The following is a 26,805-nucleotide window of genomic DNA, read 5'->3' as shown; positions in this document are numbered from 1 at the left end:
CTGTGGTGAATGCTTTGCTTTAGAGAGGGGCGTGCCCAGGGACATTTCCAGATGGTCTCCCTCTTTCTTCCACCCCAGGCCACCTCCAGGAGGCCTGCAGGGCACACAGAAGGGCCCTGGCCACACAGCCTGTTCCAGACATGCCTTGGGGAGAAGACACAGCTCTGAGGTCTGGAGGGGCTTGCAGCATGGTGCCCATGAAGACACTAAGGCCCTGGGAGGGGACAGGCCTCTCCTGGGTCACTCAGCGTCAGGAGGGCACCTGCTTCCAGCACCCCACTCCCAAACTCCTTCCACCTTCCTCTCAGGTGGAGTCTGAGGAGTCTGGGAAGAGCGGGACCCCAGGACACCACCTTTCACTGCAAGGCTGGGGGCCCTCCATGAGAGCATCCATCCTTCGCTGAGGCCTCCTCACCTGGGAGAGGTCAGATGTCATGCAATCCGTCATCCCACCTTCATGCGGATAGGCTTAGCAGTCCCTTCTTGGTGTCACATCTCTAAGACCCCTTGAGCAATCGAGTCTGTCCCAACACAAGGCAGGAGCCTGCTCTTTAGTGGACTTGATGGGAGAATACTCATACACCTCCAGCAACAGGTCACTACTTCCAGGGCACCTCAACCCACTGTGAGGCAGCTCTGCCCATCAGAAGTTCTTCTTAGCTCACAGCTGGGTACCACTTCCCTGTGACTTCCTCTCCCAGTCCCAGCTCTACCCCCACTGGGGTGGGGAGCACACAGGGTGCATCTGTGAGCTCTTTCCTGGGAAGGTCTGCAGAGACCTGGCCCCCAGGTCGGCTGTGTTCCAGCTCCAGGCCTACCTCCAGTCCCTTGCTCTCCTCTAAGGCATGGGACTCACTGGTAATGCCCCTCAGTGCAAAGGTGAGCTGTGACCCTCCAGGGTCACAGGCCCAAAGCCCAGGAGGTCCTTTGCTTGGACGCTCTACCTCTGGGAGTGCACAGTGGGCCCACAGGCCACGTGTGCGGGTTCAGGCCTCACCTACTATTCTCCAGTGGGCCATCTGCACACAGCTCCAGGCCCCCTGGCCTGAGGCTACACCCTGTCTCCTGGGATCCCTGTCTGTGCAGCTACTCTGGAGGCCCTGAGAACTGGACTTTCCACTGATGCCTGCTGGTCTGGCCAGGGCGCTGAGGGGCTTGTATCCTGCCCCCTCCACCCGGCACCAGCCCAGCACCTGGCAGGAAGCACGCACAGACATAGCCACAGGCTGCAGGGACAGGGATAATGCTTTTATATTAGTTTTTCTATAACAAGAAAAATCAGCTTTGAGATTTTTATCATTTTTTTCCTTAGAAAAGAATAAAAAACAAAGGCACCAGGAACTTCCCCCACAGGCCTGAAGAACAAAGGTGTCTCCTGGGTGCAGCTGGGCCCTTCCCCCGCCTTCCCGCTCAGTCCAGCCCCATCGCCTCCACTTCACTCCTGCCCCAAGGCCCCAGCAGCACCCACGGGGCCCTCCCGTCCTGCCTCCGCGGGGCTTGCCCATCAGAAAAGTGCCTGTGTCCTGCCAGGGCATGGCTGGGGGAAGGCTCTTGGCAGAGTGACTGCCCAGCACCGGCAGGAGCAGCATGGGCCAGGCCAGGCCAGCAGTCCTGAAGGCTCCTGTTCCCAAAGAGTGGAAAAGGAAAAAAAGCCAGCTTTTGTGAGTTCCAGAGGGTGGCAGGCACCTGGCCACAGAGCATGGAGATACCCTTGTGTCTTCTCCAGGGAACGGACGGACAGATGGACGGGGCAGACGGTGAGCTGCTATGGCTTGTTCTGGCTGGGGCAAGAACTGTCTGTGGCATAGGCTTTGGAGGGCTGTTTGCACATGATTGTGTGTGTGTGTGTGTGTGTGAGTGTGTGGTGTGTAGCACACGCATACACATGTCAGCAGCAGGAGGCAGTGGGCACCTGTGTGTGCCAGGGCAGGGGCAGACCCTTCTCTGCATGATTGAGAGGGCGTGGCAGCGGTAGTGGGTGTGGGGCAGAGACTGGTGGTTTGGAGGGCAATATGTAACTGGCTGTGTGGCTGAGCTGGGTGTGTGAGGGTGTGACGTGCTGTCTGCACACGTCTGGCCGTGGGACACGCTGTGGGAGGGGTGGGGATATGAGATTGTGTCGGCCTGTGTCGTATGGGATGCCCCATGCTTGCAGCTGGGTGTATCCGTGTGAGCACGGCAGTGGGGGGGCTCTCGGGCACAGGTGTGCGCTGCAGCAAGGAGTCCGGCGGTCCATCGTCCTGAAGAACACGTTAAGAGAGTCAGGGGCCAGCTCGGGGCAGGCCCACCAGCCACAAGCAGCTGCAGGAGGCTACTGAGGGGAGCCCTGCTGGAGGCGGCTCTGGAAAGGCCAGGCTACTATGAGTAGGGAGTGAGCCCAGAACTAGTGGGGTGCTCATGCCAGAAGGCCTTTGGGTCCCAATGGCCACTCCCCAGAGCCTTTACCAGAGCCCCACTCAATTGACCTGAGAAGGGGCAGATTCTCACCCAGGACTCTCATCCCAGGACTCACAGCCCCCCTTATGAGGGCTGTGGTATCCTCACTGAATGGCCAGTCCCCTGTCGCTGGCCCCAACTCTGTGTGAGGAAAATGCCTGGAAGAAACGGCTCCACCTTCATCCTCCTGGGCCCTGGGAGCTCAGGAAGGTGACCCCTAAGCTCGGCCTCTTGCCAGCCCCTCCACACCTGCGGATACCGGCCCCCTGCATGCACACTCTTCTCTCGTCATCAACTTGCGCCCCTCTCCCAGCTCCCTCTGTCACCCACCGAGGGGTCCTCAGCAGCCCCCTCTAGCTCCTCAGCCCCAGGCCCTACCTCAGTCAACACTCACCAGTGGCCCTGAAGCCCCTCTCACAGTACGCCCCGGCCCTGTGGCCCCCAGCCTGGCTCACTCATCAACACCCCTCCTCTCCTCTCTCCTCTGACCACACAGCCACTCCGGGCTCCCCTCCAACATCCTCCTCCGAGTCCAGCCCTCCTGCCTGCACCTTCCCCTACCCAGCCTGACCCCGGGACCCATGCCTCCAGCCAGCCTCCAGCCAATACCCTCCCTTATTCCTTGCCTTCCTGTCCTGCACACCGGGCTGAAAACCCAGCGGGGGGTGGATCCAGCTGTCCGTCTTCACACCTGCGGTCTGCGAAGCATGGCTTCACATCGGCCACCAGGCCACCAACCTGCCTGTGACTGCAGCCACCCTGTCCTCTGTCCCTCCTGCTAAAGCCAGCAACTTCTATCATTCCCCCAGGGGCCCTCACGCCCCACTCTTTCCCACATCAGTAACTCCCCCTCCCGGCCAGCCTCTTCCCACCAGCACCCAAGCCGGCCCCTCCGTTAAGCGAATGCGTGTGTGGAAGATGCATCTTCCCAGAGCACCCCCACGCAGGGCTCCCCTCGAGAGGCCTTTGCTTCCTGTGCAGTTCAGAAAATGAGCCCTTCTTGAACTTCACACCCCATTCCCACCTCTGCCCTCTCTCATCTCTCACAGCCAAACTGCTCCAAAGGCTCATCTATAGAGCCTGGACCCACCTCCTTTCCAGCTGCTCTCCTCATCCCCAGCTTCCCCTGTGGCTACAAAATCACAGACAACCTCCTGGTGGAAAAATCCAGTGTGCACCCTGCGGTGCTCAGCTCCCTCAGCCCCTCAGCAGCACTGACATGGCCAAGTCCCCGCTTCTAGAGAGGCCTGTGCGTGCACGTATTGTGTGCACGTGTGTGCGTGCAGGTGTGCAGGTAAGGGCTGTGTGTGTGCGTACACATGGCTGTTTTATGTGCATGTACTCACATGCATGTACACATGTGTGTGCATGTACATGGTCTAGGCCTGCAAATGTGTCATGGAGTACAAGAACGTATGTGTCTCTATGTGCATGTGTGTGGTGTGTGTTCTGCCTTCCATGGTTTGTGGATGTGTGTACATGTTTAGACATGTGTGCACATGAATGTATGTGTGTTAGTGCATACATGTGTATTTGTGTGCATATGCACGTGTGTGCCTGTTACATACACGTGCAAACGCCCTTGTCCCACCTGCTCTCCTAACTGCTCTGTCTCAGTCTCCTCTCCTGCTTTGCCTGCCCGCCTCACTCACTCTCCTACGGCAGCTTCCCCAGCCCCTGCGGCTTCAGTGATTGCTTCGAGGCTGACAATGCCTGGATCGGTCTTTCCAGACCAGACCTCACTCCTGAGCCCAGACCCACATGTCCAGTGCCCCCCAGGCACTCCCATGACAGCACCCTCACTCTGGGTGAGAATCTTCTGGAAGTTGTGGGCCTCTTGTAGGCTTCAACCTTTCACCCAGGGACTGGTATGTCCCAAGTGCTCTTATAAATTTGCAAAATGGGCAAATGAAGCAGAGGACAGAGAGTGAAGCAGGGCCAGAAAGACCCTACACCCAGGTCAGGAACAGGAAAGTGCGGTGAGCAGAGGTGAGGGCTGCCCCACTCAGGCCACGTACCTAGGTCAGATCTGCGTCACCTTGTCACTATCTTGTTTCCTCTTCCTCTTCCTCCTCTTCCTCCTCCTCCTCTTCCTTCCCCAAGCGGCCACGGTCCTTGGAAATGTCACCAAACTCAATGTTGCCTTCAATGTCCAAGACCTGCAGGTGCTTCAGCCTCCGGAAGGCGCTGTCCACCACAGAGCCCACGGCCAGCTTATTAAACCTGTGCCAGAATCGAGGTGGAGTCAGTGCCAGGAGCCCAACCCCCAAGGAACCCTCCATTACCCCGACTGCCCTCTCCAGAAGATAACGGGGGAGGGAACAGCCCTCCCGCAAAGTGATGCAGCAGGCAGGAAAGGCCAGGGGCTGAGAGGTGGGGAGCATGATGGAAAGTACAGGCCAGTCAGGGTAGCCGCAGCTTGGGATGGGGCTGCCACTGGGCCAGTCTCTGCAAAGTGAGGGGTCTCTCTCTGGGCACACTTTCACTGCTATTTTGGAAGCCACATCTTTGGGAGCTGTCTCTGCCATCCCTGGCATTAACCCCAAGGCCTGAGGCTCCCAGGCTGTGGTAGCCAGGGGTCACCGCAGTGCCTGAGGTGGAGTGGCACACAGGCAAGGCCAGCGCTGATGTGGACTAGGGCCACACTCAGGGGTGGGGAGGTGGAGGCTGTGGCTCTGATCTCATGCCCCTCACTCGCTGCACTTCCGCTCCCCTGCAGATGCCTGAGGCACATGTCATGCCACCCTGATGTCATCGAGCCCCAGACCTTCTGGGCCACCAAGCTCCTGGGAGCACACACTGCTCTTCTATGCTCTGTCTCCTTCTCTCTGATTTGGGGGCAGGAGCAGTGGGAAGTGCTGGGAAGAACCAACCTGGCTCTGCTGCATGGAAACCCCTCATATCCTTGGGAGCTGCATGTCCTGAATCCCTCCAAACCCCCATCCCTTAGCCCCAGAACCCAGGGAGGACCTGAGCATCTTTCTGAGTGTGAGGCCTGGGCCCAGCCTGGATGACCACAGACACAGCAGTCACCTGTGCTCTCGGGGCCTCAGCTCTCCCAGCTGTAAACTGGGAAGACACTGTCTGACCTCCTTTCTGCCACAGTAACAGTCACAACACCCACGTGAACTGGGTTTTAACATTTCCAAAGCCCTTTTACAAACCCAGGAACCATATCAGGCCTGGGCAGGACTTAACACTTGAGAGCTGAGCCATGGTTACAGAGTCAGGAGTGGAGCCAAGCTGTTCCCACGTGCCTCAACTGTCCCACTGAAGCTGGGGTGGGCCCCCCCGGGGATGTATACAGGGCCAAGAGTGGCCTCCTACCTGAGAAAGATCCCCTTGAGGTTGGGTGTGGAGTCGAAGGCATTGGCGGGCACCGCGTTAATCTTGTTGTTCTGCAGGTACAGGTACTCAAGTGACTCGGGGAGCCCCTCGGGGATCTCTGTGAGCTGATTCCCGGCGATGTCCAGCAGCTGCAGGGGCGATCAAGGGAGTCAGGGACTCCCACCTGTGCAAAGCACTTAACAGCTTACAAAACTCCCACCAAGCCCCCAGCCTATCTAAATCTAACGATAGCCCTGTGTGAAGCAGTGGGAGTCTATCACTATGCCCACTTCCCAGATGGGGAAACAGAGGCTCAGAGAGGTTAAGTGATCTTTCCAAGTTTGCATAGCCTGTAAAAGGCTGTAGCTGGGTGCATCTGACTCTCAACCCTTATTCTAATTGATGCATGTCCTACCCAGCTTCTTGTGCCTGCTCACATAAACTTACAGCCGAGATATTTGGGTGTCACTGTCCTACCTCCTGACACACTTGTCATTCCCATTAGACTTTGTCATTCCCAAAGACCTCAAATAGGCAGAACCCAGGGATCCTCCAGACTCTGAATCTCACCCCACTGGCCCTGGATGGGGGCAGTGGGGGGTGCACTGGTGGGACTGCTCACTTCTGGACCTCAGGGGCCACATGTGCAGAGGCCAGAAGCAAGGGGGTGAGACCCACAGCGACCCTGGCACAACAGCCAGGCCCCAGGCCCTTCTATCTCAGATCATCACATGCCTGGAGTCCAGGGGTGGGCAGTCAGGGAAGTGGGCTCTAACAGGGAGCCGCTGGAGCCTGGCCGCACCCCACCCTCCCTCCCAGGTGTTTCCTTTTTTAAAAAATTTGAGACAGGGCCTTGCTCTGTCGTCCAGGCTTGAGTGCAATGGTGCCATCATAGCTCACTGTCGGTTCTGTCTTCCCTAGGCTCAAGTGATCCTCCCTCCTCAGCCTCCTGGGGTAGCTGGGAATACAGGTGTGTACCACTGTACCAGGCTATTTTTTTTGTTTTTTGTAGATATGGGGTCTCACTATGTTGCCCAGGCAGGCCTTGAACTCCTGGGTTCAAGCAGTCCTCCTGCCTCAGCCTCCGTAAGTGCTGTGATTACAGGCATGAGCCAGCATACTGAGTGGATTTCTCTTTGCACCCACACTGGTTGAGTTGGAGGTTTTGCTTGTTACCAAAGTGAACCATGTGCCCAGACATCCCTGCCTCTCTGACCATGTGGCCACAGCAGCCATATCCACTGGCCAGCCCCAGAAAGCATGAGTAGTTCCCCACTGCTAGCCCTCTGCAGACTGGCGAGGCGGGCCCACAGCTCAGTCTGTCCCCCTCCGTCCCCATCCCGAAGCCCAACCTTCTCCACATACCTACTCCTGTGCCTGCAAGGGAGTGAGCTTGACTCTCCCATGCACACCCCACTAGTCCTCCTGAACCTGGGGCCCCTACCTGCAGCCATGACCTTCCTTACCTCCACAGCCCTTCTCAAACCTGTATCTGCAGGTGGTGAGCTCAGCTTAGCCAGACAAGCTGTATTCTATCCCTCGCTCTTGAACCTGCAGGTGGGCTGGGCTGACCCTGGCACGCCAGCCACACCCTCTGCATGGCCCACCTCCTGCCTGCCCTAAGGCCTAGCTTCACCCTAGCTGGCATCCCCAGCAGATACCTGAGGGTGAATGAGCTCAGCCTGGCCATACCTGAGGAACCTCCCTCACCACCCAGCCCTCCTCCTCACCCATCAGACGGGTGGGCTCAGGGCAGCCATGCCAGTACCCCCCTCCATGGACATGGCCCAGCCCCCTCCTTTCCCCTTACCTGCAGACCAGGGAGGTCCACCCAGGCGCGGGGGCCCAGGGCCCGGCTGCGCAGTCGGTTGCTGGTGAGGTACAGCTCACGCAGCTGGGCCATGCCCGCCAGCGCCCCTCGTGCCAGGGCAGCCAACTCGTTGCGCTTGACCTTCAGCACATGCACATTGCGAGGCAGCCCAGGTGGCAGCGTGTGCAGCCGGTTGCCCGACAGGTCCAGCGAGCGCAGCAGGCGCAGCTTGCGGAAGGCATCGCGGTGCACCTGCGGGCTGGTGATGCGGTTGTAGCTGAGGTTGAGCTCCTCCAGGAAGTAGGTGGTGGCGAAGTCTTCGCGGCCAATGCCTGTGATCTGGTTGTGCAGGATCATGAGGGTGCGCACGCGGCGAGGCAGGCCGCTGGGCACGCGCTCCAGCGCGTTGTTGTACAGGTGCACTGTGTGCAGCCGCTTGAGGCCCTGGAAGGCCCGCGGGTGGATGCCCTGCGCCCGCAGCTGGTTGCTGTGCAGCAGCAGGTACTCCAGGCTGCGGATGGGGGTCAGCACATCCGCGTCCACGCTCCGGATGGCGTTCTTCTCCAAGTGCAGCAGCACCAGGCTGCGTGGCAGCCCTGCCGGGACCCGAGACAGGTTGTTGCTGGACAGATCCAGGTACTCCAGGCTGGAGAGCTTCCTGGGGCAGGGAGGGAATCAGGATGGTTGGCAGGAGCTCACATTGTGCTTGTTTCCACCACGATTCCCAAGAGAAGTGGCTGGGGAATCGCCACTAGTTCCTCCCAGCTCTGCCACTCACCGACTGGGGGCCTCAGACCTTGCTCCTTGGGTTGACTCAATGATATTCTGGTGTAGGAACGATCTGGCATTTTCTAACACACAGGCATTTACCTGAAGACCACTGTTTAACCTTTTTTTTTTTTTGAGACGGAGTTTCGCTCTTGTTACCCAGGCTGGAGTGCAATGGCGCGATCTCGGCTCACCGCAACCTCCGCCTCGTGGGTTCAGGCAATTCTCCTGCTTCAGCCTCCTGAGTAGCTGGGATTACAGGCACGCGCCACCGTGCCCAGCTAATTTTTTGTATTAGTAGAGACGGGGTTTCACCATGTTGACCAGGATGGTCTCGATCTCTTGACCTCGGGATCCACCCGCCTCGGCCTCCCAAAGTGCTGGGATTACAGGCTTGAGCCACCGCGCCCGGCCCACTGTTTAACCTTTTGATAGCCTTTTGTGGCTACCCTGGTCCCTTATAAAAATGAAAATGAATTTGCCTTCAACAAGAATGTCTGAGTCTCTATTTCATACCAAGAAGCTAGCCTCGGCCAGTGCTTCTTACAGGTAAGGAATCTTGGCAGGCCTTATGTATACACAGTACTCGTTCCCAGGGACAGAAATGTCAACAGAGGCACAAAGCTTAAAGTTCCTTCTCCAGGAAAGGTGGGCAGGGATTCGTGTGAGGGGCTGGGCTGGGTGGTTGGCCCTGAAGGAGCTTCCCGGGCCCCGCGGTCACACCAAGGATGTGGCGAGACGAGGACTCACCAGAAGGTCTCGTTGTCCAGGCCCTCGTCGGTCAGGTAGTTGTTCTGCAGGTACAGCTCACGCAGGCTGCTCAGCTCACTGAAGGCCCCCGGGGGGATCTTCTCCAGCTTGTTGTTCTGGGGGATGGAGGGGAAGGGAGGAGAGCGTGAGGGAGGGCCGCGGGCAGGGTCAGGGCCTGAGGATGAGGTGTGGAGAGGAGTGTGGGAAGCCACCAGGAAGGGGCTCAGACCTGAAGCATCCCAGGGCTGGTGCCTCCAACACCACACACAGCCCCCTGGCCAGGTGCCCGGGTCTCTTCCCACTTCTCCACAGCGGGCTCCTTGCTCTCAGCCCCATGGCCCCACTTGGGCAGCACCTGTGCCCCTGTGGGCCTGGGCTCTTTCCCTGCAGGCCCCTGCTCCAGTGCCCTGGCCATGGGGTCTGCTGTGCCCCTCCTCACCCCCAGCCCTGCCCACCTTGAGGTGCAGCTTGTACAGGGCAGGCGGCAGGTGCTTGGGCACGTGGCGCAGGAAGTTGCTGGACAGGATGAGGACCTCGACGTTGCTGGAGCCGTTGAACATGTTGTCCGGCAGCCCGGCGTCCGCCAGCTTGTTGTTGTGCAGGTACACAGACCTGGGGGCCGAGGCACAGGTCCTTACCCACCTGGCCCCCCAGCCCTGTGCCAGCTCACCTGGTGAGCCTCCAAACCCTTTCCCAGGCTGAGCCTGGAGCCCAGGGTGCTCTCCTTCCACCCAAACCCAAGGGTACAGAGTTAGAAGCACCTCAGATGTTGCCTACACAGCTGACAGATAAGGACCAGAAGGGGCTGTGCCCTACCACAGGTGGTCATGTAAGTTAGGGGGAGAAACAGGATTTCCTGGCCCCTGGCTGAGGCTCCTCCACACCTTTCAAAGTCTCAGTCGACCCCTGACCGGTTCAGCCCTAGAGTCCTTGCCTGCCTCGAGGTTCCTCCATCCCTGCCTGTCAACCCCACATAGCCTGGCTCTGAGTTCCTAGGACTTCCTAAAAACAGGGCCCACCTCTGCCTGCCTGTTTGGCTCTGGTGCCAGCACAGGGCGTGTCTGAGAGGAGGTGACCCTTATCCATTCAGCAAATATGTAGTGAATATATTATGTAACATATTAAATATAGATATATACATATACTAGGTGTATAAATAAACATATATACGAGGTGCCGGGGCTGTTCTAGACTGAAGGCACAACAGTGGATGTGGCCCTGCCCTCAGGGAGCTAACATACTAGAAGGAGGGAAGACAAGGAACAGGGGTTGTCTGTGACAGCTCGGTCTTGCTGTGAGGCCTCTCTGGTGCCTCCGTCTGTGGGATGGGGCTATGCACAGTGGCCTTGGGTCCTCAGGCAGATGGAGAGAGTCAGTGAGATGGCAGAAACAGGGTCAGAAGGGCGCTGGGGTTGTCCAGCCCCCAGTCTGTCCTGAGGGGGCTCCCCTGCAGCCCCCTGCCCCACCCACGCCGCCCTGCTCTCTCACACACCTATGCTGGGGGCACTGGCTCCTCCCAACACAGCTCAGCAAAGGGCAGTTCTGCGGTTGAAAGATGCTCCCCTCCCCCAGGGCTGGGAAAGCGGGGACACCCTCACTGGTTCCCCCCAATTCCTGTAGACAACACGCTGTCCTCGCCTCCCGGCCGGAGTCATCCTCCTCCATTAGGGCCTCTGGGTGTCCCTCTGCCACAGCCCTGAGCACCGGGCCTCCTCTGGGCCTGCCTCTGCCTCACACAGGATGGCAGCCGCCACCACAGCCCCTCCCCTTGCCCCAGCCCGAGCCCAGACCACCCCCCACCTCTGACCTCAAGTTTGGCTTCTGGCCAAAGGTGAGCCCATAGATCTTGGTGAGATAGTTGGCAGCAAAGTCCACACTGATCAGGGCGTTTGGCAGGAAGCGGGGTGCCAAGGTCAGCTGGGAAGGGAAGAGTTGGGCCGAAAGAGCAATGGAGGGGCAGAGGCCAGCTCTGGGTCCCGTTGCCTGCTGCCCACCTGGGCCCCCTCACTGTGTCTCCTCCCAGTAACCAGGCCATCTTTCTCAAATTGAAACCTGTCCCACCCCCCTGCAAAAACAAAACCAAAACCTCTCTGGCTCTCCTCGGCACTCAGCTTGGCATTCAAGGCCCTCGGGACTTGTCCCCTGCCCCGCCCGTCCTCCTGGGATCATCTCGGGTGGATAAGGGGTAGAAGTGGGTGTAACTTTTACACCTGATCTTAGCCAAAAAGCTGAGAAGCGATGAGCGTGACTTTAAAGTTCCCCTGGCTGATTCGAGAATGCGGGGACAAGTGAGGCAGGCATCCAGGTGAGGGATGGGGGGCCAGTGTGGTAGAAGCTGAGGACCTCAGCGGGACTAGATACGGTGAGGAAGCTCAAGGCCCAGAGGCACCATTTGTGACTTGGACCAGTGGGGCCACAGGTGGCTGGAGATGCCCCTTATAGAGCTGGGAAGACAGAGGAGGATTGGGTCTGGGTCTGGGGGCTGTGGGCAGAAGCTGTAGCTTCCTTCCAGTGGACGTCTAGGGGAAATGTCAAGGAGGCAACAGACCTTCGAGTCTCAAGCCCAAGGAGTAGAGAGGGTTGGAGACAGCCACTGGCCATGGCTATGATGCAGATGGGAGACAGAGTCTGGGAGGGCACAGGGCACCTCCAGAGAGTTCAGAGAGAGGAGGGGCTGGGACAGAGCTCTGCAGCACACCAAATATTTTGAGCTTGAGTACGTTTGTGCCTTCACTCATGGCATCCCTTCTACTGCCCAATCTGGCACCCATGCCTAGAATCCTATTACCCTCCATGGCCCTGCTCAAATGCTATCTCCTCCAGGAAGCCCTCCAGTTATGCCTTCCCCAGTGGGGATAAGCTCTTCCTCCTCTACAGTCCTGTGGGCTTTGGCTTCTGTCTTCATTACCTGACACATTCTGATGCCCTGAGTTACAGGCATGGGGTCCGTGTCCTCCCCACCCCAGACCTAGGGCCATGTCTGAGCAGCAACAGGGACCCAGCAGCCAGTCCAGAAAGGCCCTGGTGAAAGTTGATGGAACTCAGGGAAGACAATGCCTGGAGGACAGGGCAGCACACCCCCCACCCTGCCTCGAGCCCCTCACCTTGTTATTGGCCAAGTACAGGTAATTGAGGTTGGTCAGATGCTCAAACGCCTTCTCTGGGAGCCCTTCAAAGGACAGGCATCAGTCAGAGGCCTGGATGAAGGAGACGCTACAGGGAAGCACAGCAAGCACCCACCCTCCTCTCCCACCCACCTGCCAGGCTGGGGAGGCAGAGGCAGCTCAGATCCCCTCCCAAGCAGTCAGGGTCGGGGGCCTGCCCAGCCCTGTTCTTTCTCCTTGCTCACACGAGCCCAAGTTCAGAGGAGCAGGCAGTTATTGTCTACTGAGGGACCGACTCCCTGCTCTGAGTGGGGATGACCCCTGGAGAGGTCAGGCCAGCGGCAGAGCACCCAGGCTGACCCTTTCCTGGCAGGAAGCAGCGCTCCCCTCGGGGAGAGCCCCAGAAGGTCAGAGCCCCGTTCACAGGCAGGTGGGCCCCGCCAGGAATGGCTCCATGCAGGGTGGGGCGCAGCTCTGGGCCTGCTCACCACCTGGCTCGCCCCTGCCCCATCTGGCAGATGTGTCAGGACTCAGCTGCTACCGGGAGCCTGGCCAGGCTGGCCCTTCTCCAGCCCTGAGCCTGGCCTCTGACCCTTGTTTCCGGGCTCCAAGACCCCCAGATGTGGGACCTCACCCAAGTCTCTAACAAGAGGGAACAGTTATATAAACTGGCACGTCTCTCCACGGAACGGCCTGCTGCCGCTGTGTGAGACGATGATCAATGAGAGGTTTAGCAACGCGAGGGAGGCGGCCGAGCTGACTGCTAAGGGAAACAAAGCGGGCTGTGATTTCCGTAGCATGTGTCCAGCCATGAGTTTAAGACACAAAGAAAAAGAGACCACTGGATTGTGGTGATGGTGGCACCACTTACTAAAACTCATCCAATTTTACCTTTAAATTGGGCAAATCTCATGGTATATCAGTGATACCTCAGGAAAGCTGCTTTTTTAAAAATGGAAACAAATATACCCAAATGTCAATAGTAGTTAATTCCGAGTGGCAGAATTATGAGAGATTTTCTCTTTCCATTTTATTTTCCAAAGTTTCTATCCTAATCAGATGTTATTTTCATCATCAGGAAAAAAACCAAAACATCTTTTTTAAAATGAGTCTAGAGCTCTTGGGTTCTAAAGGCCCTTGGAACCGAAGATGCTATGAGCAGGTGCTGGAAGCTCAGCTTCTCCGAAGCCTCTCCCTGCTCATCTCCCAGGTCTTAGAAACACCTGCCTGGGGCGCACAGGTGGGATCAGAAGCCGGCTGGTGAGTGAGAGGTTTTCTCTCTCTAGGGAGATTCTTCAAGCAATCACTATGTCAACAGACACAGAGGGTTCCCTTCTTTCACATGGTGAAGATCAGCAATCCGAACCTATTTAGAAGGCTAAAGAAGCACCATTTGTCCCCATTGGAATGGCAGGCTTTGCAGCCATTGTTGCATATGATTACACAAGTTGAAGAGGAAGGGAAATACGAAAATGTCCCTTCATCTGATCCGCATGCGTGTGGCAGCCCAAGGCTTTGCTGTAGGAGCAGTGACTGTTGGGATGGGCTATTCCCTATATCGGGAATTCTGGACAAAACCTAAGCCTCAGAAGGAGAGATGCTGTCTTGATCTTGCTGGAGGAGCTTGCTTTAGTTAGATAATTTTTTTTTTTTTTTTTTTGAGATGGAACCTTGCTTTGTCACCCAGGCTGGAGGGCAATGGCGCATCTTGGCTCACCACAACCTCCGTCTCCAGGTTCAAGCAATTCTCCTGCCTCAGCCTCCCAACTAGCTGGGATCATAGGTGCCCACCACCACATCCAGATAATTTTTTGTATTTTTAGTAGAAACAGGGTTTCACCATGTTGGCCAGGCTGGTCTCGAACTCTTGACCTCAGGTGATCCACCTGCTTTGGCCTCCCAAAGTGTTGGGATTACAGCCATAAGCCACCACACTCGGCCTAGTTAGACATCTTGAAACATGTCACTGAATGCACTTGATGGTGTTGAAATGTCCACCTCCTTAAACTATTAAGATAAAGTTAATTCTAAAGAAGACAGCAGGCCAATCCTGAAGTACTCCCAGTTTGCTGCAGAATCTCACGTTTTGGGATGTTATATAAGGTCCTATTTGCCCCAGTTAATTGAACCTTTTTCTGCCTGTCTTGTAGACTTGCTGGCTCTTTTAGAACTCTGTCCAAAAGTGCATGGAATATAACTTGTAAAGCCTCCCACAACTGACAGTATCTATGTGTGTTTAAACCAAATTTAGAAAGCTTACAATAAAGCATAGTAATAGTATTTATTAAAGAATCACAATCGTAAACATGAGAATAACTTAGTGATTCTAGTTTAGTTCTTTTGCAATTGCAGAATTATATTTTTGCTGCTGTTATATTAGAGTTATTTTAAAATGTCATCTTGAAATAGAATTGTGTATTTTAATCACTCATGCAAAGGTAAACTAACACTTTAAAAATGTGTGTGTTGCTTATTTTTTCCATAAGAATTATAAACACTAAACTAAACAAATTACCTATAATGGAATTGATTAATGACTATGAGCCTGCTGGTCTGGCCAGATAGTATACACAAACTTTTATATACTACAGAATGTTATTACACTTGTGAAATTCTCTTGTCTAACCTGAATTTACATGCCATGGTGCTAACAAGGTATATGTATTGTTATTAAAGTAAGTGACCATGTCAAAAAACAAAAAGAAAGAAAGAAATACCCGTGTCGTATTCAGGCAACAATGGGGAGCCCCTTACCCATGTGGAGCTGGTTCTCATGAGCCCCGCTGCTAGCCCGGCCCACGCCTGCCCTCTTCCATCCACACCCCAAGATCCACAGGGCCAAGCTCTCCCCATGGGCACCCAGCATCGTTCAGGCCCCCAAGGCCCCAATTGGTGCCCCTGACCCCGAGCTCTGGGAGGCCCCTCACCTCGGGAAGCCCCCACTTAGCGCGCCTGCCCCTTGGCTCTGGGCGGCCCCTCACCTCGGGAAGCCCCCACTTAGCGCGCCTGCCCCTTGGCTCTGGGCGGCCCCTCACCTCGGGAAGTCAGGCGGTTGTTTTGCAGGTTCAGCGTCTCCAGCCGTTGCAGCCGGGAGAGCTCCTCAGGGTAGATCTTTTCCAGCTGGTTGTTCTAGGGGGCAGGGGGTAGCGAGGAAGCAGCATCAGCCTAGTGGGGTGTGCCCTGGACTCCAGCCCTTGCCGGCAGCTCCAGTCCTAGAATCCAGTCCACCTGCTGGGCACCTCCCTTGGGATTCTCCCCATGGCAGTAGACCCCTGGTGCCAGCTCTAGGCCAGGCCTGGATATGGGCTCTGGGGCGCCACAGTGACCACAACAGGTGCGTGGGTCCTGCCTTCAGGGAGCCACACGTGGACATCAACGGGCAGTTCAGACTTGACGTGCTTTCTCCTCCAGACCTGCTCCTGGAGCATTCCCACCTCGTGACAGGCAGCCACAGCTGCTCCCCAAGCCAGAAACCACTTTTCCTTCTCTTCCTTGGCCCTGCAGTCCCCTCTCCCCTTGGAACACATGAAAAGCTGAGGCAGGGACCACCTCCTCCAGAAGCCTTCCTGGATTGGGTTGGAGCTAGATTAGGAGGCTGCTCTGTGCCCCACACACAGCCCTTCCATTGACATCTGGCATCTATCTGTTTAGGTCTCTGCCTCGCCAACCGACTGTAAGCACCTGAAAGGCAGGGAACACCAAGCCCTGCCCACATGCCCAGCACCCACACAGGACCAGAGGCCCAGTGCAGGTGCCTGAGAGAGTTGATGTGTGGATGAAAGGGCAAAGGAGCCAACAGTGAGAGCTGCCCTCAGAGTGGCCCTTTCCCTCCATGGCTACCCTGGCCTTGGGCTCCCACGGTCCCCAGCTCAGACCCACCAGTGTGGATGACTGGCAGCAAGTCACTCTCCCGCACTGGGCCTGGTCGCCTCTGGAAACCAGTGCCGCAGCCCCTCCGTCTCCCCAGAGCTGCTGGGCCACACAAGGTGAGGATGGGGGCACCTGCACTCCAGGGTGCTCCTGGTCTGGACACTGTCCGACTTCTCAAGGTTCCAAATTCTAGCCTGCCCCTTGGCTGGAGACAGCGCTCCCTCCTCCGAGACCCCGGCGTATTCTCGTCAAGTCTACTTTGCTCTGGTGTTCCTGGCCCTGTAGTGGTGGCTGTGTATTCAGAGGGTCGGCTGTGGGGCAGGTCTGTGTCCACTTTCAGACAGAGCCTGGCTCGACTTACTGGGCCCAGCCCGGACTCCTCTAAGTGAGCAAAGCGGGTTTTATTGTATAATCACAGTGCCCCTGAATCTGACCTGCCCCAGCACCTCATGGCTGGGAGTGGAGAGCCACACATATTGGAGGTTCTGGGTGAACAGGTTGCTGGGAGTGTCAGGGTTCTGGGATGGGAGCCAAGGGTGTGTGGGGCAGCCCCCGTGACCACGGGTGCAGCGCCGACCTCACCTGCAGGGACAGGTGGTTGGTGTGTTCAGGCAGGTCCCCGGGGAACTCACGCAGGTCGATGCCGCCACAGTCCACGACGCCCTCCTGGGAACAGGCACAGTCTCGAGGGCAACTGACCGCAGCTGGGCCAGGCATGGGCTCCTCAGGGCTCAGGACCAGCACCGGCTCCTCCTCCGCAAATTCGTTCTCTTCCGGACTCAGTCTGTGGCTGCCGCTTCGGCCAAATCCCGGGGCCCTTGCGGCAAGCACAGGTCCCAGGTGCAGCTGTGGCGGCAGCAGCAGCAGGAGTAGCAGCGCCCAGCTCTGGGCCATAGTGCCTGCAGGGGGTGCCGAGTCAGATGCACCTGGGCGCCAGGGCTGACGGAACCTGTGAGGTACAGGGGACACAGCTGGGGCCCTCGAAAGTCATGATGGGAGCCCCCCCGGCTACAAAGCAGGGCCCACTCTGGACTGTCCTCAGTGCCCAGTAGGTGACTGACTGAGCGGCCCTCCACACCTGCCCAACCCCCACAAGGCTGCCTCCAGAGGCGGGCAACGAGGTGAAGCCCTGTCCTCGGGCAGGTCTGCAAAACCGTCTGCAAAACCTTCTGCAGCCTTCAGCAGGCTTGGCCCCAAGGAGTCTGTACCCCTGTATCCTAGAAGGGGAAGCCGAGGCATGACCTGGACTGTGCTGAGCCCTTGCTACCCTGGCACTGGCGGTGCGGGAAGACCCTGAGCCTCCTCCAGCAGCCACAGGCCATGGTAAGCCAGCGCCGGCAGCGTGCGTCCCGGCTCTCATGTTCGCCATTCGCAGGTCTTCCTGACTTGGTCCTGACTCTCTCCCAACTGTCCCCTCAACTGCCCCCAGTTCTACAGGACTATTGAATAGCTCCTCCCTCCAGGCCTTTGCACATGCTGTTCCTTCTGCCTGGGATGCCCTTCCTCTCTCTTGTGCAATCAGCATTTTCTTTTCTAGGAACCAACTCCAGGGCTGTGAACATGGGAAGAGGGGAGGCAGCAGGACTCTGAGATGCCCCAAGGCTCTCCATGACTATGTTCACCCAGAGCTTGGCATTAGTTGGGTTGGGTTTTGAATAGCAAGCGGTCTTTTTCCCACACAGAGCTGTGAGCACCTCTGTGTCTGAGTATAGGTCAAGCCCAGAGCGCAGCACAGAGAAAGTATCAGTGATTACAGCTGCTGCTGTCCGCGGCCTCCCAAGTCCCGTTCCTGATGTTTATCCCCTTAGCTGCCCTCACCAGGGCCTGATGTGCTCAGTGACCACTGCCAACCTGCCAAAGACCACTGTCCAGCATGGCCCCCAAGTACAGCAAGGAAGGAGTACAGGGGATGATCTCAGGCCCACAGAGGAAGATGCTGGAAGATGCCATTGTCCCAGCAGTCCCATGGTATAGGCTCGGCACTGGGTGGGTTCCTGGGTTCTCTTTACAGGGACTCAGACATCTCTGGGCTGTGATAAGATGTGCTGGTGGCTCAGGTTCACTGACTCAGGTCCCACAGATCCCAGTTTGAGTCCCACCTCTGACCTTGTTGAGCCTCAGTTTCCTTGTCTGTACAATGCAGCTAATACATCAAAATGCACAGTCTCTGTGGAGTAAGATAACAGATGCAAAGCACCTGGCGCCTATTAGGTGATGAGGAGCTGCTGTCACCTCATCACCTAATGCGTAATATCTGCAGCAATGCACAGTAACATGCTCCGCTAAGGGAGCAGCAGGGACAGCAGCAAGGGCCTGCTGTGGCACCTCCAGCATGGGGCGCATTCACTCCTGAGCTGAGTGGCCACAAGCCCCGGCTCAGGCTGAGCCTCCCTCCCCACCACCAACCAGATCAGACACTGTGACCATGAAGCAGCTAGAAGGGCCTGGCGAGACCCTGGGCCTAGGAGGGTTTTGTAAACTGGGGAGCTTGACAATGACGTTAATGTCTGCAGCTAGCGGCCAGGGCTGCAATCTTGGCTCTGGCCTCAGCTCTGGCTCTTATGTGACTATAATCATCTAAACCTCAGCTTTCTCACCCATCCTTGGGGATAACAGCACTATCCTTACGGGAAGACTGTGAGGGGTCAGTGAAATGCATGTACTGCACATAGTAAGTGCTCAATAAACATTAGCTTTTCCTGCCACTAATTGTTCCGTGGGCATAATCTGCACCCCTGCCACACCACTGCCCACTCCAGAATCTCCTGCTGCTCCCCCTTCCCTTGTCTAGCTCTTGCTGGGTTTTTTTGTTTTTTGTTTTTATTGACAAGGTCTCTGTCACCCAGGCCAGAGTGCGGTGGTGCAATCATAGCTCACTGTAACCTTGAGCTCCTGGACTGAAGAGATCCTCCAGCCTCAGCCTCTCAAGCAACTGGGACTACAGGGGTGCACCACCATGCCAGCCAAATTTTTAAACTTTGTGTAAAGATGGGGTCTCCCTATGTTGCCCAGGGTGGTCTCAAACTCCTGACCTCAAGTGATACTCCCACCTTTGTCTCCCAAAATGCTAAGATTACAGGCATGAGTCACTTGGCCTGGCCCTTCACTTGGGCTTTCTGACCCCATCCCAGGCCCACCTCCTCCCAGAAGATGTTATAGATATTGTACCTGCCTCTGAGTTCCTGCTGCCCCGTGGCATCAGTCGCATTTCAGATACCACTTTGCCTCACTTGGTGGCTCGGCTTGTTCTCTGAATTAAGGGCCCATTTGTGCCTGGGCCTGAACTGGGCACTGGGGACACAGGTGAGGTGGAAAAGATCCCTGTCCTCCATCTGGAGGGGGCAGCAGACCCCAGTACCAATAACCACTGCCCACCCAGACTGGGGGTGGGCAGCGTAAAAAGGGTCCCAAGGAGTTCGAGACCCTAGAGGAGACAGGAGGGGTGGCAGCCAGGCTTGCTTGGCCCTACAGATCCACGCGGCATATAAAGACTCAGGTCTCAGCCACTGGCTCGCCAGGGAACCAGGGAGCCCGGCACACACGCAGTTTCTAGGCTCCAGGGATCAGTCGACGACAGTGAGTGGTGCCCACAGCAGCCTACCCCTACCCCTATGCTCGCTCCACCACACCCCTGCTGCCCCTGGCCCCTGACCCAACATCAGTCTACAGACCATCATTCCCACAGCGCATCATAAACTCCACAGCCAGCTCAACAGCCGTCAGCCCCTTGCCCATCTGACCCCACTGTAGTCGGGGGTTCTGGGAGGGAGTGTGGGCCCAGGCCCAGTCCCCAAATTCAAACAGGGCAGAAGGCCAAGGAGAAGAATCCGGGGGAAGGAGCTCTGGTCCCACATATCCTGTGCACTCACCAGGCAGGCTATTCTGCCTCCTTGCCTTCCATTTTGTATCTGTAAAAATCTGTAAACTGCATCCATAAAAATACTTAATTTATGTTACCATTCTGCACCATACTGAAAATGTTATCACCACTTTACAACTCAGGGAGCTGAGGCCCAGTGGGCTCAGCCAGGGAACAGCTGTTAAGTGGCAAATCTGAGCTCTCAGCTGAGGTCGTATGAACAATGCTACACTGCTCTCCCCAAGGCCAAGCATGACAGGGAGCTGGGGACTCACACAGAAGACTCGGCGTGGCTTCTGCCCTTCAGAGGCCCACAGCTGCACTGTCCTTAGCCACTTGCCACATGTGGCTATTGGGCACTTGAAATGTGGCTGGTCCACATAGAGATGTAAGTGTAAAATGTAGTGTACATGGATTTCAAAGATGTAGTACAAAAAAGAATGTAAGATACCTCATTAATATTAATGACATCGAATCCCATTTATTGTTATAGTGATTGCATGATAATATTTTGAATAGGTGAAATAAATTTTACCAGTTTCATTTTACTCGTTAAAATATGGCTTCTGGCTAGATAAGGTGGCTTATGCCTGTAATCGCAGCACTTTGGGAGGCTGAGACAGGCAGATCACTAGAGCCCAGGAGTTTGAGAGCAGCCTGGGCAAGATGGCAAAACCTCGTCTCTACAAAACATACAAAAAATTAGCCAGGTGAGGTGGCATGCACCTGTAGTCTCAGCTACTCAGGAGGCTGAGGTGAGAGGATCGCCTGAACCCAGGAGGTTGAGGATGCAGTGAGCTGTGATTGCACCCCTGCACTCTAGCCTGGGTAACAGAGTGAGACTCTGTCTCAAAAAAAAAAAAAAAAAAAAGGCTTCTAGAAAATTTTGCATTGCATATGTGGCTTGCATTTGTGGCTCACATTATATTTCTATTAAACAGTGCTGGTCTGCAGCATTACGTGTAAGCTGAGTATTATAACCCCATTCTAAGGGATAACTTTCAGGCAAAAGGGAAAGGGTCACACAAGCAAGGGAGTCGGTATATGCAAAGGCCCAGAGGCAAGACAGTCCACACTCACAAGACCGTCTGGTGGGGGACAGGCACTGGGAGTGATACAAACAGGCACAGCGGCCAAAAGCCCAGGCCATGTGAAAGCCAGGTTAGGCAGTGTGGGCCTTCTCATTGGAAGACGAGGACCACTGAAGGGCAGGAGCGTGACACAGGCAAGTCTGTAGGTGGACGTGAGGCTGTGCAATTGGGACAGGTGGGGGCAAAGGGTCCGGACTCTGGCAGAGAGAGAGGTGCTGGACTGCAGGGATGCAGAGGAGAAATTGGAGTAAAGGGAGAGGTAGGAAGAACAGACGGGGCTTGGAGAGTGGTCCCTCCAGCTTGGCCAGCCACTCTCAGGACTGAGAGGTCCTGGGCAGGTCCAGCCCTACTACCTGGTTTGCTGTGTGACCTTGGCCATACCACTGACCCATCTGAGTCTCAGTTTTCCCACTTGTTTGTTTCTTTTTTTTTTTTAATTCAGGGTCTCACTCTGTTACCCAGGCTGGAGTGCAATAGCACAAGCATGGCTCACTGCAGCCTTGGGCTCCTGGGATTCAGTGATCCTCCCACCTCAGCCTCCCAAGTAGCTGGTATTATAGGCATATGCCACCATACCTGGCACCTGGCTAATGTTTTATTTTTAGAAATGGGGTCTCACTATGTTGCCCAGGCTGTTCTTGAACTTTTGGCCTCCTGCCTCAGCCTCCCAAAGTGCTGGGATTACAGGTGTAAGCCACTGTACCCCGCCTTGTTATTCTAAGAATGGAGCAAGATAAGTACCCCCACTCCCGCTGCCGTGAGGCCCCTTCTGTGTACTCAGTCATGTGGAAGGTGTGTGGGGAAGAACAGGGGAGCTCCCTGGTCTCCAGGAGTTTCAAGTGCACCCTGTAAGGAACAACTCAAACCCCTGGACAGTGGGGCAGCTCAGCCAGCAGTGCACTCTTCCTCATGTGGAGCGCTTTAGAGACAGAAGGGCATGGGTTCCAATTCTGACTGCTGTGTAAGCCCGGATGAGTCACTTTGCTGCTCCAAGCCTCTGTTTACTAGTCTGAGAAATGGAGTTGGGAGCTACTTGTGAGAATTAAATGAAATAGCAGGCCCAGCTGTCACCGCTGGGTGACAAGTAAGTGTGACATACCCGGGGTTACTGCTACTGTTACTGAGAAAGTAAGGGGGACCCGCTATCTCCCCCGATCTCCACCAAGGAAGCAAACCTCAAGGCCCAAAGTGTGAGATGAAGGTAAGACTAGAAGAAGGAAGGCGAAGGGAGACCCAAATCCAGAGGCGGATCCTCAGCCCCCAGCACTGCCTTCCTTCTCCACTCAAACTCAGTGCAAACCAACTGACCACCTGCTCTGTGCTGGGCCTCAAACAGCTGCATCTTATTGACTGTCATAGAAATCCTGGGACTAAGTGTTTGTCTTCCTGTTTTGCAGATTTGGAGCTCAAGCACAAAGGGCTGGCATTGCTGCCATCCCTAGAAAGCTCCTACTCAAATGCCCCTGCTCAGGGAAGACTCTCCTGACCTCTTGGCTGGGTTAGGGTGTTTCTGGATGCTTCCACAGCAACTTGCCCAGCTTTATCCTTCAAGGCTCAGCTGAACCCACCCTGTCTCCCCAAGCATGGAGTGAGTGCTCAGGAAATGTTTGCTGAATGAATGACTATGAAAGGCAGAGCTGGAAAAGATCTAAAGATCTGCAATATGATCTGCTCTGATTCCCCCAGTTTGCAAATTAGTGTGTTAAAGGCAAGGCCAAGAGTAAAAGCCTGCCCAGAGCCTTGAGTCGGTGAGTTCTCCAAATGGACAAAGAGGGAGAAACAGCCCTCCAGGCAGAGGTGGGGTGTGATCAAAAGGCAGGGTTGGGGCTGGGGGAGAGGGAGGTGTGTTTAAGGAAGAGTCAACAGGGTGGGAGGCCTAGGTGGCCAAGGGCATCCACCGCCATGCTAGTGTTGATGACAGGGACTCATTGAGAGTTCCAAGCAGGTCACATTCAGCACTCTCATGTATAACTGCACCAAGCCTAAAAGTGCCACCATTAGTAATCCCCTCCCCTAGACTCAGGCAGAAGGGATAAAGTATGCTCCCACAGATGACATGAACACAGTCCTATGACTCTGACACTTCTTAACTTGCCCTCTAGGCTAGAGGAGACTGGGTCCTGGGCCCTAAGAGTGGACATGAGGAAGCAGAACTCCCAGACCAGTCCCCGCTGGTCTTTCCCAGGGCTGTCCACGGGCTCTTCTGAGTGACCTACCCCGGAGCTCTGTGCGCCTGCAGACCAGCTGGCTTCCTTGCTCACCATGAGCCCTCCTGCCTCGCTGCTGCCTTCCCAGTGTGGAAGCTTTCTATATAAGGGAGGGATAGGGGACAGGAACACCCAGGGGCTCTCCCGGTTCACACCAGTGGTGGTGCCTCTTGGAGCAGGGTAGACCACAGCTTCCCCTTCCCTAGCCAGCCGGTATTCCAAGGGCAGACTTCGAAGCTCAGGTTGTGTGGGCCCGACAGGTCCGTAAATTCACTCGAAGCGCTGGGCGCGCATCCTCCGCGTCTCCCGGACAGGGTTAGTCAGTGACGCGCGCACCCGGGCCAGGGCGCTTGCCCCTTGCGGCCGCGCCGGCTCCTTTCCAGAAGGCTGCGGCTGCCTCGCCTAGCCCCAGCCCCGAAGCTGCCAGTGAGCCTCGCCGCCCCGCCACCACCTCTTCTTCCACCTGACGGCGCGTCAGGTATTCAACGCCACGATCTCGTCCCCCGCCCCTGGCCGGGCTGTGACTCGGGGACCTGCAACCTGGGGCTTCCGCTGCATTCGCAGGAAGGCGCTGACCTTGCATCTCGTGGTTCGCGGACCCCCACCCCCTCCTCCGTCCAGTTGTCCCGGCTGGGAAGCAGCGGCGTGGACAGAGAGACCGACTCCAGGCCGCCAGCTGAGAGCTTTGGCTCAGCTAGTGGTTGGCGCTAAGCTGGGGCGGCACTGTGGCCGGAGAAGCCGAGCCCCGGAGGGGACTCGGCAGCCGCGACGCGCCCTGGGGGCAAAATTCTGCCCCTCTCCGGGCCTCAGTTTCTCTATCTGTAAAGAGGTTGGAGGCTGGACTCGCTAGGGGGCCGGATGAGTTTACGTGGAAAGACGCGGAGATACTCCAGGTCCGAGCAATCATGACGGGGGTCCCCGCCTCTGCACAGTTCCACCTGCCCCCCACATTCCCTGTCGCCCGCGGCGTCCTCCTATTCCAGCCCCCGCCCCCATCCGCCCTCAGATTCTTTCCAGATGTGCGCAGCGGGAGGGGCCTGGGGACGGGGACCAGCCTCCGCTCAGAGGAGAAGGCCCCTGCCTGGGTCGTGACTGCGCAGGGGTCGCACCCCAGAGGAGGAGATCTGCGGCTGTGCCTTCAGTGCAGGATCCTACAGAGCTGGTGAGATGCGGCGGCCCCGCCCCAGGCAGCTGCTGGAGCCATCCGGAGAGGCGGGGAAGTCTGAGCGCTGCCTGGTCTCAGCCCCCGGCCCCTCGACTCACCCCGGCCGCCCGCGCCCTGTACCTGCTGTGCCCCGGCGCCGTGCCGCGCCCCGCAGGCCGAACGCGCTCCCCCAGTCTCAGCTGCGCTCCGCGGGCTTGGGCTCCTTCCATTCAAGTCAAGCAGGGCGCTCCGCGACGCAAGTTTTGTTGTGGGTTTTCTCCTCCCCGCCTCTCTCCCGCCCCTCCCCCACTTCCCACCCCCCCCCCCGCGAGCATCTGCTGGACGCCGGCCTCCTCCGGACATAGGCGTAGGGTCCCCCCAGGCGCGGGCAGGAGAGGGCCTGCCCCCTCCAAGCGCGGGACTTGGCCGGGCCCCACTTCCCGGGAGGCAGAGCCGCCGCACCGACCCCTCTCAGCCCCGGCAGCGGCACCACGCCCCCGAACCCCCACCCGGGAGTCCGGGAAGGCGGGCTGTCTGGTCCGAGACGCTTCCTAGTTCCCAGCCTTCCGCACTGGAACTAGACCCCCTTTAGGCCCCGACACCTGAAAGGAGGGCCAAGAAGAGGGGGTCCTTCCACCTAGTGCCTCTGAGCTGTATCTTCCTCATTACGGAGGATGTTGCAACCGCTCCAGGCACGAGTACCTTTCCGTTCTCTCCCCCACCCTGGGGTCCTGGGCCGTGGCTAACGGGGCCGCCAGCCAAGACCCTGCTGGGCCTCTTCCCGGAAAAGTTCCCCACACTCCACCCCACCCTCCACTCCCATCCCTGTTGGCCCTGGGCCCACAGCCTGGTGAGCCTTGAAGAATGGTAAATTGGGCCGGAGTCGGGGGCATACAGATCCCAGTCACAGAGAAACAGGGCGGGTGAACAGTGAGCCCTCACGCCACCATATTGCTCCCAGGAGCTGAAAATGTTTCCAAGTAAAGGAGCATTAACTACTACCAGCTGAAGCAACACTGTTTGGCGCCAGGGGCTTCGGCGGTGGAATAGGGAATGGGGCTGGGCTTAGGTGGTACTTGGTACTTCCACTGTGTAGCAGGCCTCTTCCCCTTACCTGCTCTGGCTGTGCGCAGAGTACCCACAGCTGCCTCACCTGGCTGCCCTTCCACTGGAGAGGGAGAAGGATGTAAGTCACAGGTGGGCCCCCTTGCTCAACCTAAACCTGAATGAATGAATGAATGAATGGCCCCTGTAAAGCAGCTCCAGACCTTTCCCTGGCTGCACCCCCATGGCAGCCTGGTTATACCACATGCGTTATGCTCTGCCTTCACAACTCTGCAAAGGAATAACTGCTGCTGCCTCACTTTATAGAAAAGAGCCTCAGAAAGGAAACGTGACTGAGTAAAATGGCCATTAACTTGCAGAGCTGGGATTTTGAACCCAGGTTTACCCTTCTCCACAGCCCAAGTTCTTCCCATGGTGCAAACAGGCAGGTAACTTGAGCAGGCAAATGTAGAGCCGGATCTGAACCTAGGACTTTCTGTTTCCATTATGCCAATAACTCAAGAACTTAGCAAGAATAGGGAGGGAAAATATTTTGCCTTCTTTGGCCTCAAATTCCAGTCCTTTCAGAGCTCAAACTTAACAAGAGTTGGTATGATTCACAGCATTGGACCTGGACCAACACAGAGATGCATCTCATGTCTTCTCCTGAACATTGAGCCTAGATTCAAGTAGAGCTAAAAGGACAGGATTCTACTAACTTGAATACCCACGAACTAAAACCCTTCTAGGACAATGAGGGCCAGAGCATATTGAGTGCCTAATAAGTGACAGGCACCATCCTAAATCCTTAAAATATCTTAATCTTACTAACCTTGTGGGGAAGATACTCTCTATACCTATAACTGCTAGGGCCAGGGTGTTTCAGGGGCCAGCTACATGGCACACCATACACCCAGTCCCCACCACCTCCCAGAGAAACAGGCTCTTCCGTGGAATGCCCAGCCAATGCCCATATGTGCTTTGTGGTTGGCACAGCTGCAGGAGGAATCACTTTGAGTGTCTCTGGTGGAAAAATGGAGGCAATCTTGGTGCTCTAGAAGCAAATCCTCTTTCAGAAGGATTGTAAAGGCAGAGTTTGAAATTGAGACTTCCTGAATCTACCTGTGCTGCTTCAGTTCCCGCATGCTGCTCCTCCATTTTGGCTCCTGTTTGATATTACTGAACTACATAGTGTCAAGTACAAGCTTTAAAGTTGGAGCTCAGTTCAAATCCTAGCTAGGTTCAAATGAATAGAAAAATAGTATCTACACCTCACAGTGTGTCCAAATTGGAAAATGCAAGTACAGTACTTTACATAGTACCTGGCACATGGTAAGTGCTCAGTAAATGGTAGCTATTACTACAAAACTATCACCCAGACCTGACCTAATAGCC

The 26,805-nt window shown here is 56.3% G+C and overlaps 1 protein-coding gene and 1 pseudogene across 3 annotated transcripts; one reads left to right on the top strand and one right to left on the bottom strand.

The window, feature by feature from the left end:
- Positions 1 to 1,233: 1,233 nt before the first annotated feature.
- PODN (podocan) lies at positions 1,234 to 25,034 on the bottom strand. Of its 3 annotated transcripts, none has more exons than XM_012434623.2 (11): positions 24,969 to 25,034; positions 16,648 to 17,014; positions 15,231 to 15,324; positions 12,196 to 12,260; positions 10,899 to 11,008; positions 9,547 to 9,703; positions 9,092 to 9,207; positions 7,574 to 8,231; positions 5,764 to 5,912; positions 4,455 to 4,659; positions 1,234 to 2,240 (listed from the first exon to the last, which is right to left on the bottom strand). In XM_012434623.2, exons 2-10 carry the CDS (start codon positions 16,957 to 16,959, stop codon positions 4,482 to 4,484), a joined length of 1,839 nt encoding a protein of 612 aa, XP_012290046.2. In that variant the 5' UTR covers positions 16,960 to 17,014; positions 24,969 to 25,034; the 3' UTR covers positions 1,234 to 2,240; positions 4,455 to 4,481. The 3 variants fall into 3 exon arrangements, with proteins under 3 accessions (XP_012290046.2, XP_064228436.1, XP_064228435.1); XM_064372366.1 differs by lacking the exon at positions 24,969 to 25,034 and adding an exon at positions 23,378 to 23,392; XM_064372365.1 differs by lacking the exon at positions 24,969 to 25,034 and adding an exon at positions 22,503 to 22,685.
- On the top strand, positions 9,571 to 14,440 carry LOC105705046 (HIG1 domain family member 1A, mitochondrial-like; annotated as a pseudogene).
- Positions 25,035 to 26,805: the final 1,771 nt, after the last annotated feature.

Source organism: Aotus nancymaae, unplaced genomic scaffold (genome assembly GCF_030222135.1).
Source record: "Aotus nancymaae isolate 86718 unplaced genomic scaffold, 86718_ANA_hifiasm-v0.15.2.pri h1tg000007l, whole genome shotgun sequence".
In the NCBI taxonomy this organism is placed as follows: Eukaryota; Metazoa; Chordata; class Mammalia; order Primates; family Aotidae; genus Aotus; species Aotus nancymaae.
This window is presented reverse-complemented; position numbering and strand designations above follow the sequence as displayed.

What these genes read in the sequence shown, in the direction of transcription:
- PODN (XM_012434623.2), bottom strand. Translation starts at nt 16,959, where the DNA reads ATGGCCCAGAGCTGGGCGCTGCTACTCCTGCTGCTGCTGCCGCCACAG. An exon ending in CAACCGCCTGACTTCCCGAG is followed by an intron (nt 12,261 to 15,230) that starts GTGAGGGGCCGC and finishes TGTCCTTTGAAG; the next exon opens with GGCTCCCAGAGAAGGCGTTT. An exon ending in TGTACAAGCTGCACCTCAAG is followed by an intron (nt 9,208 to 9,546) that starts GTGGGCAGGGCT and finishes TCCATCCCCCAG; the next exon opens with AACAACAAGCTGGAGAAGAT.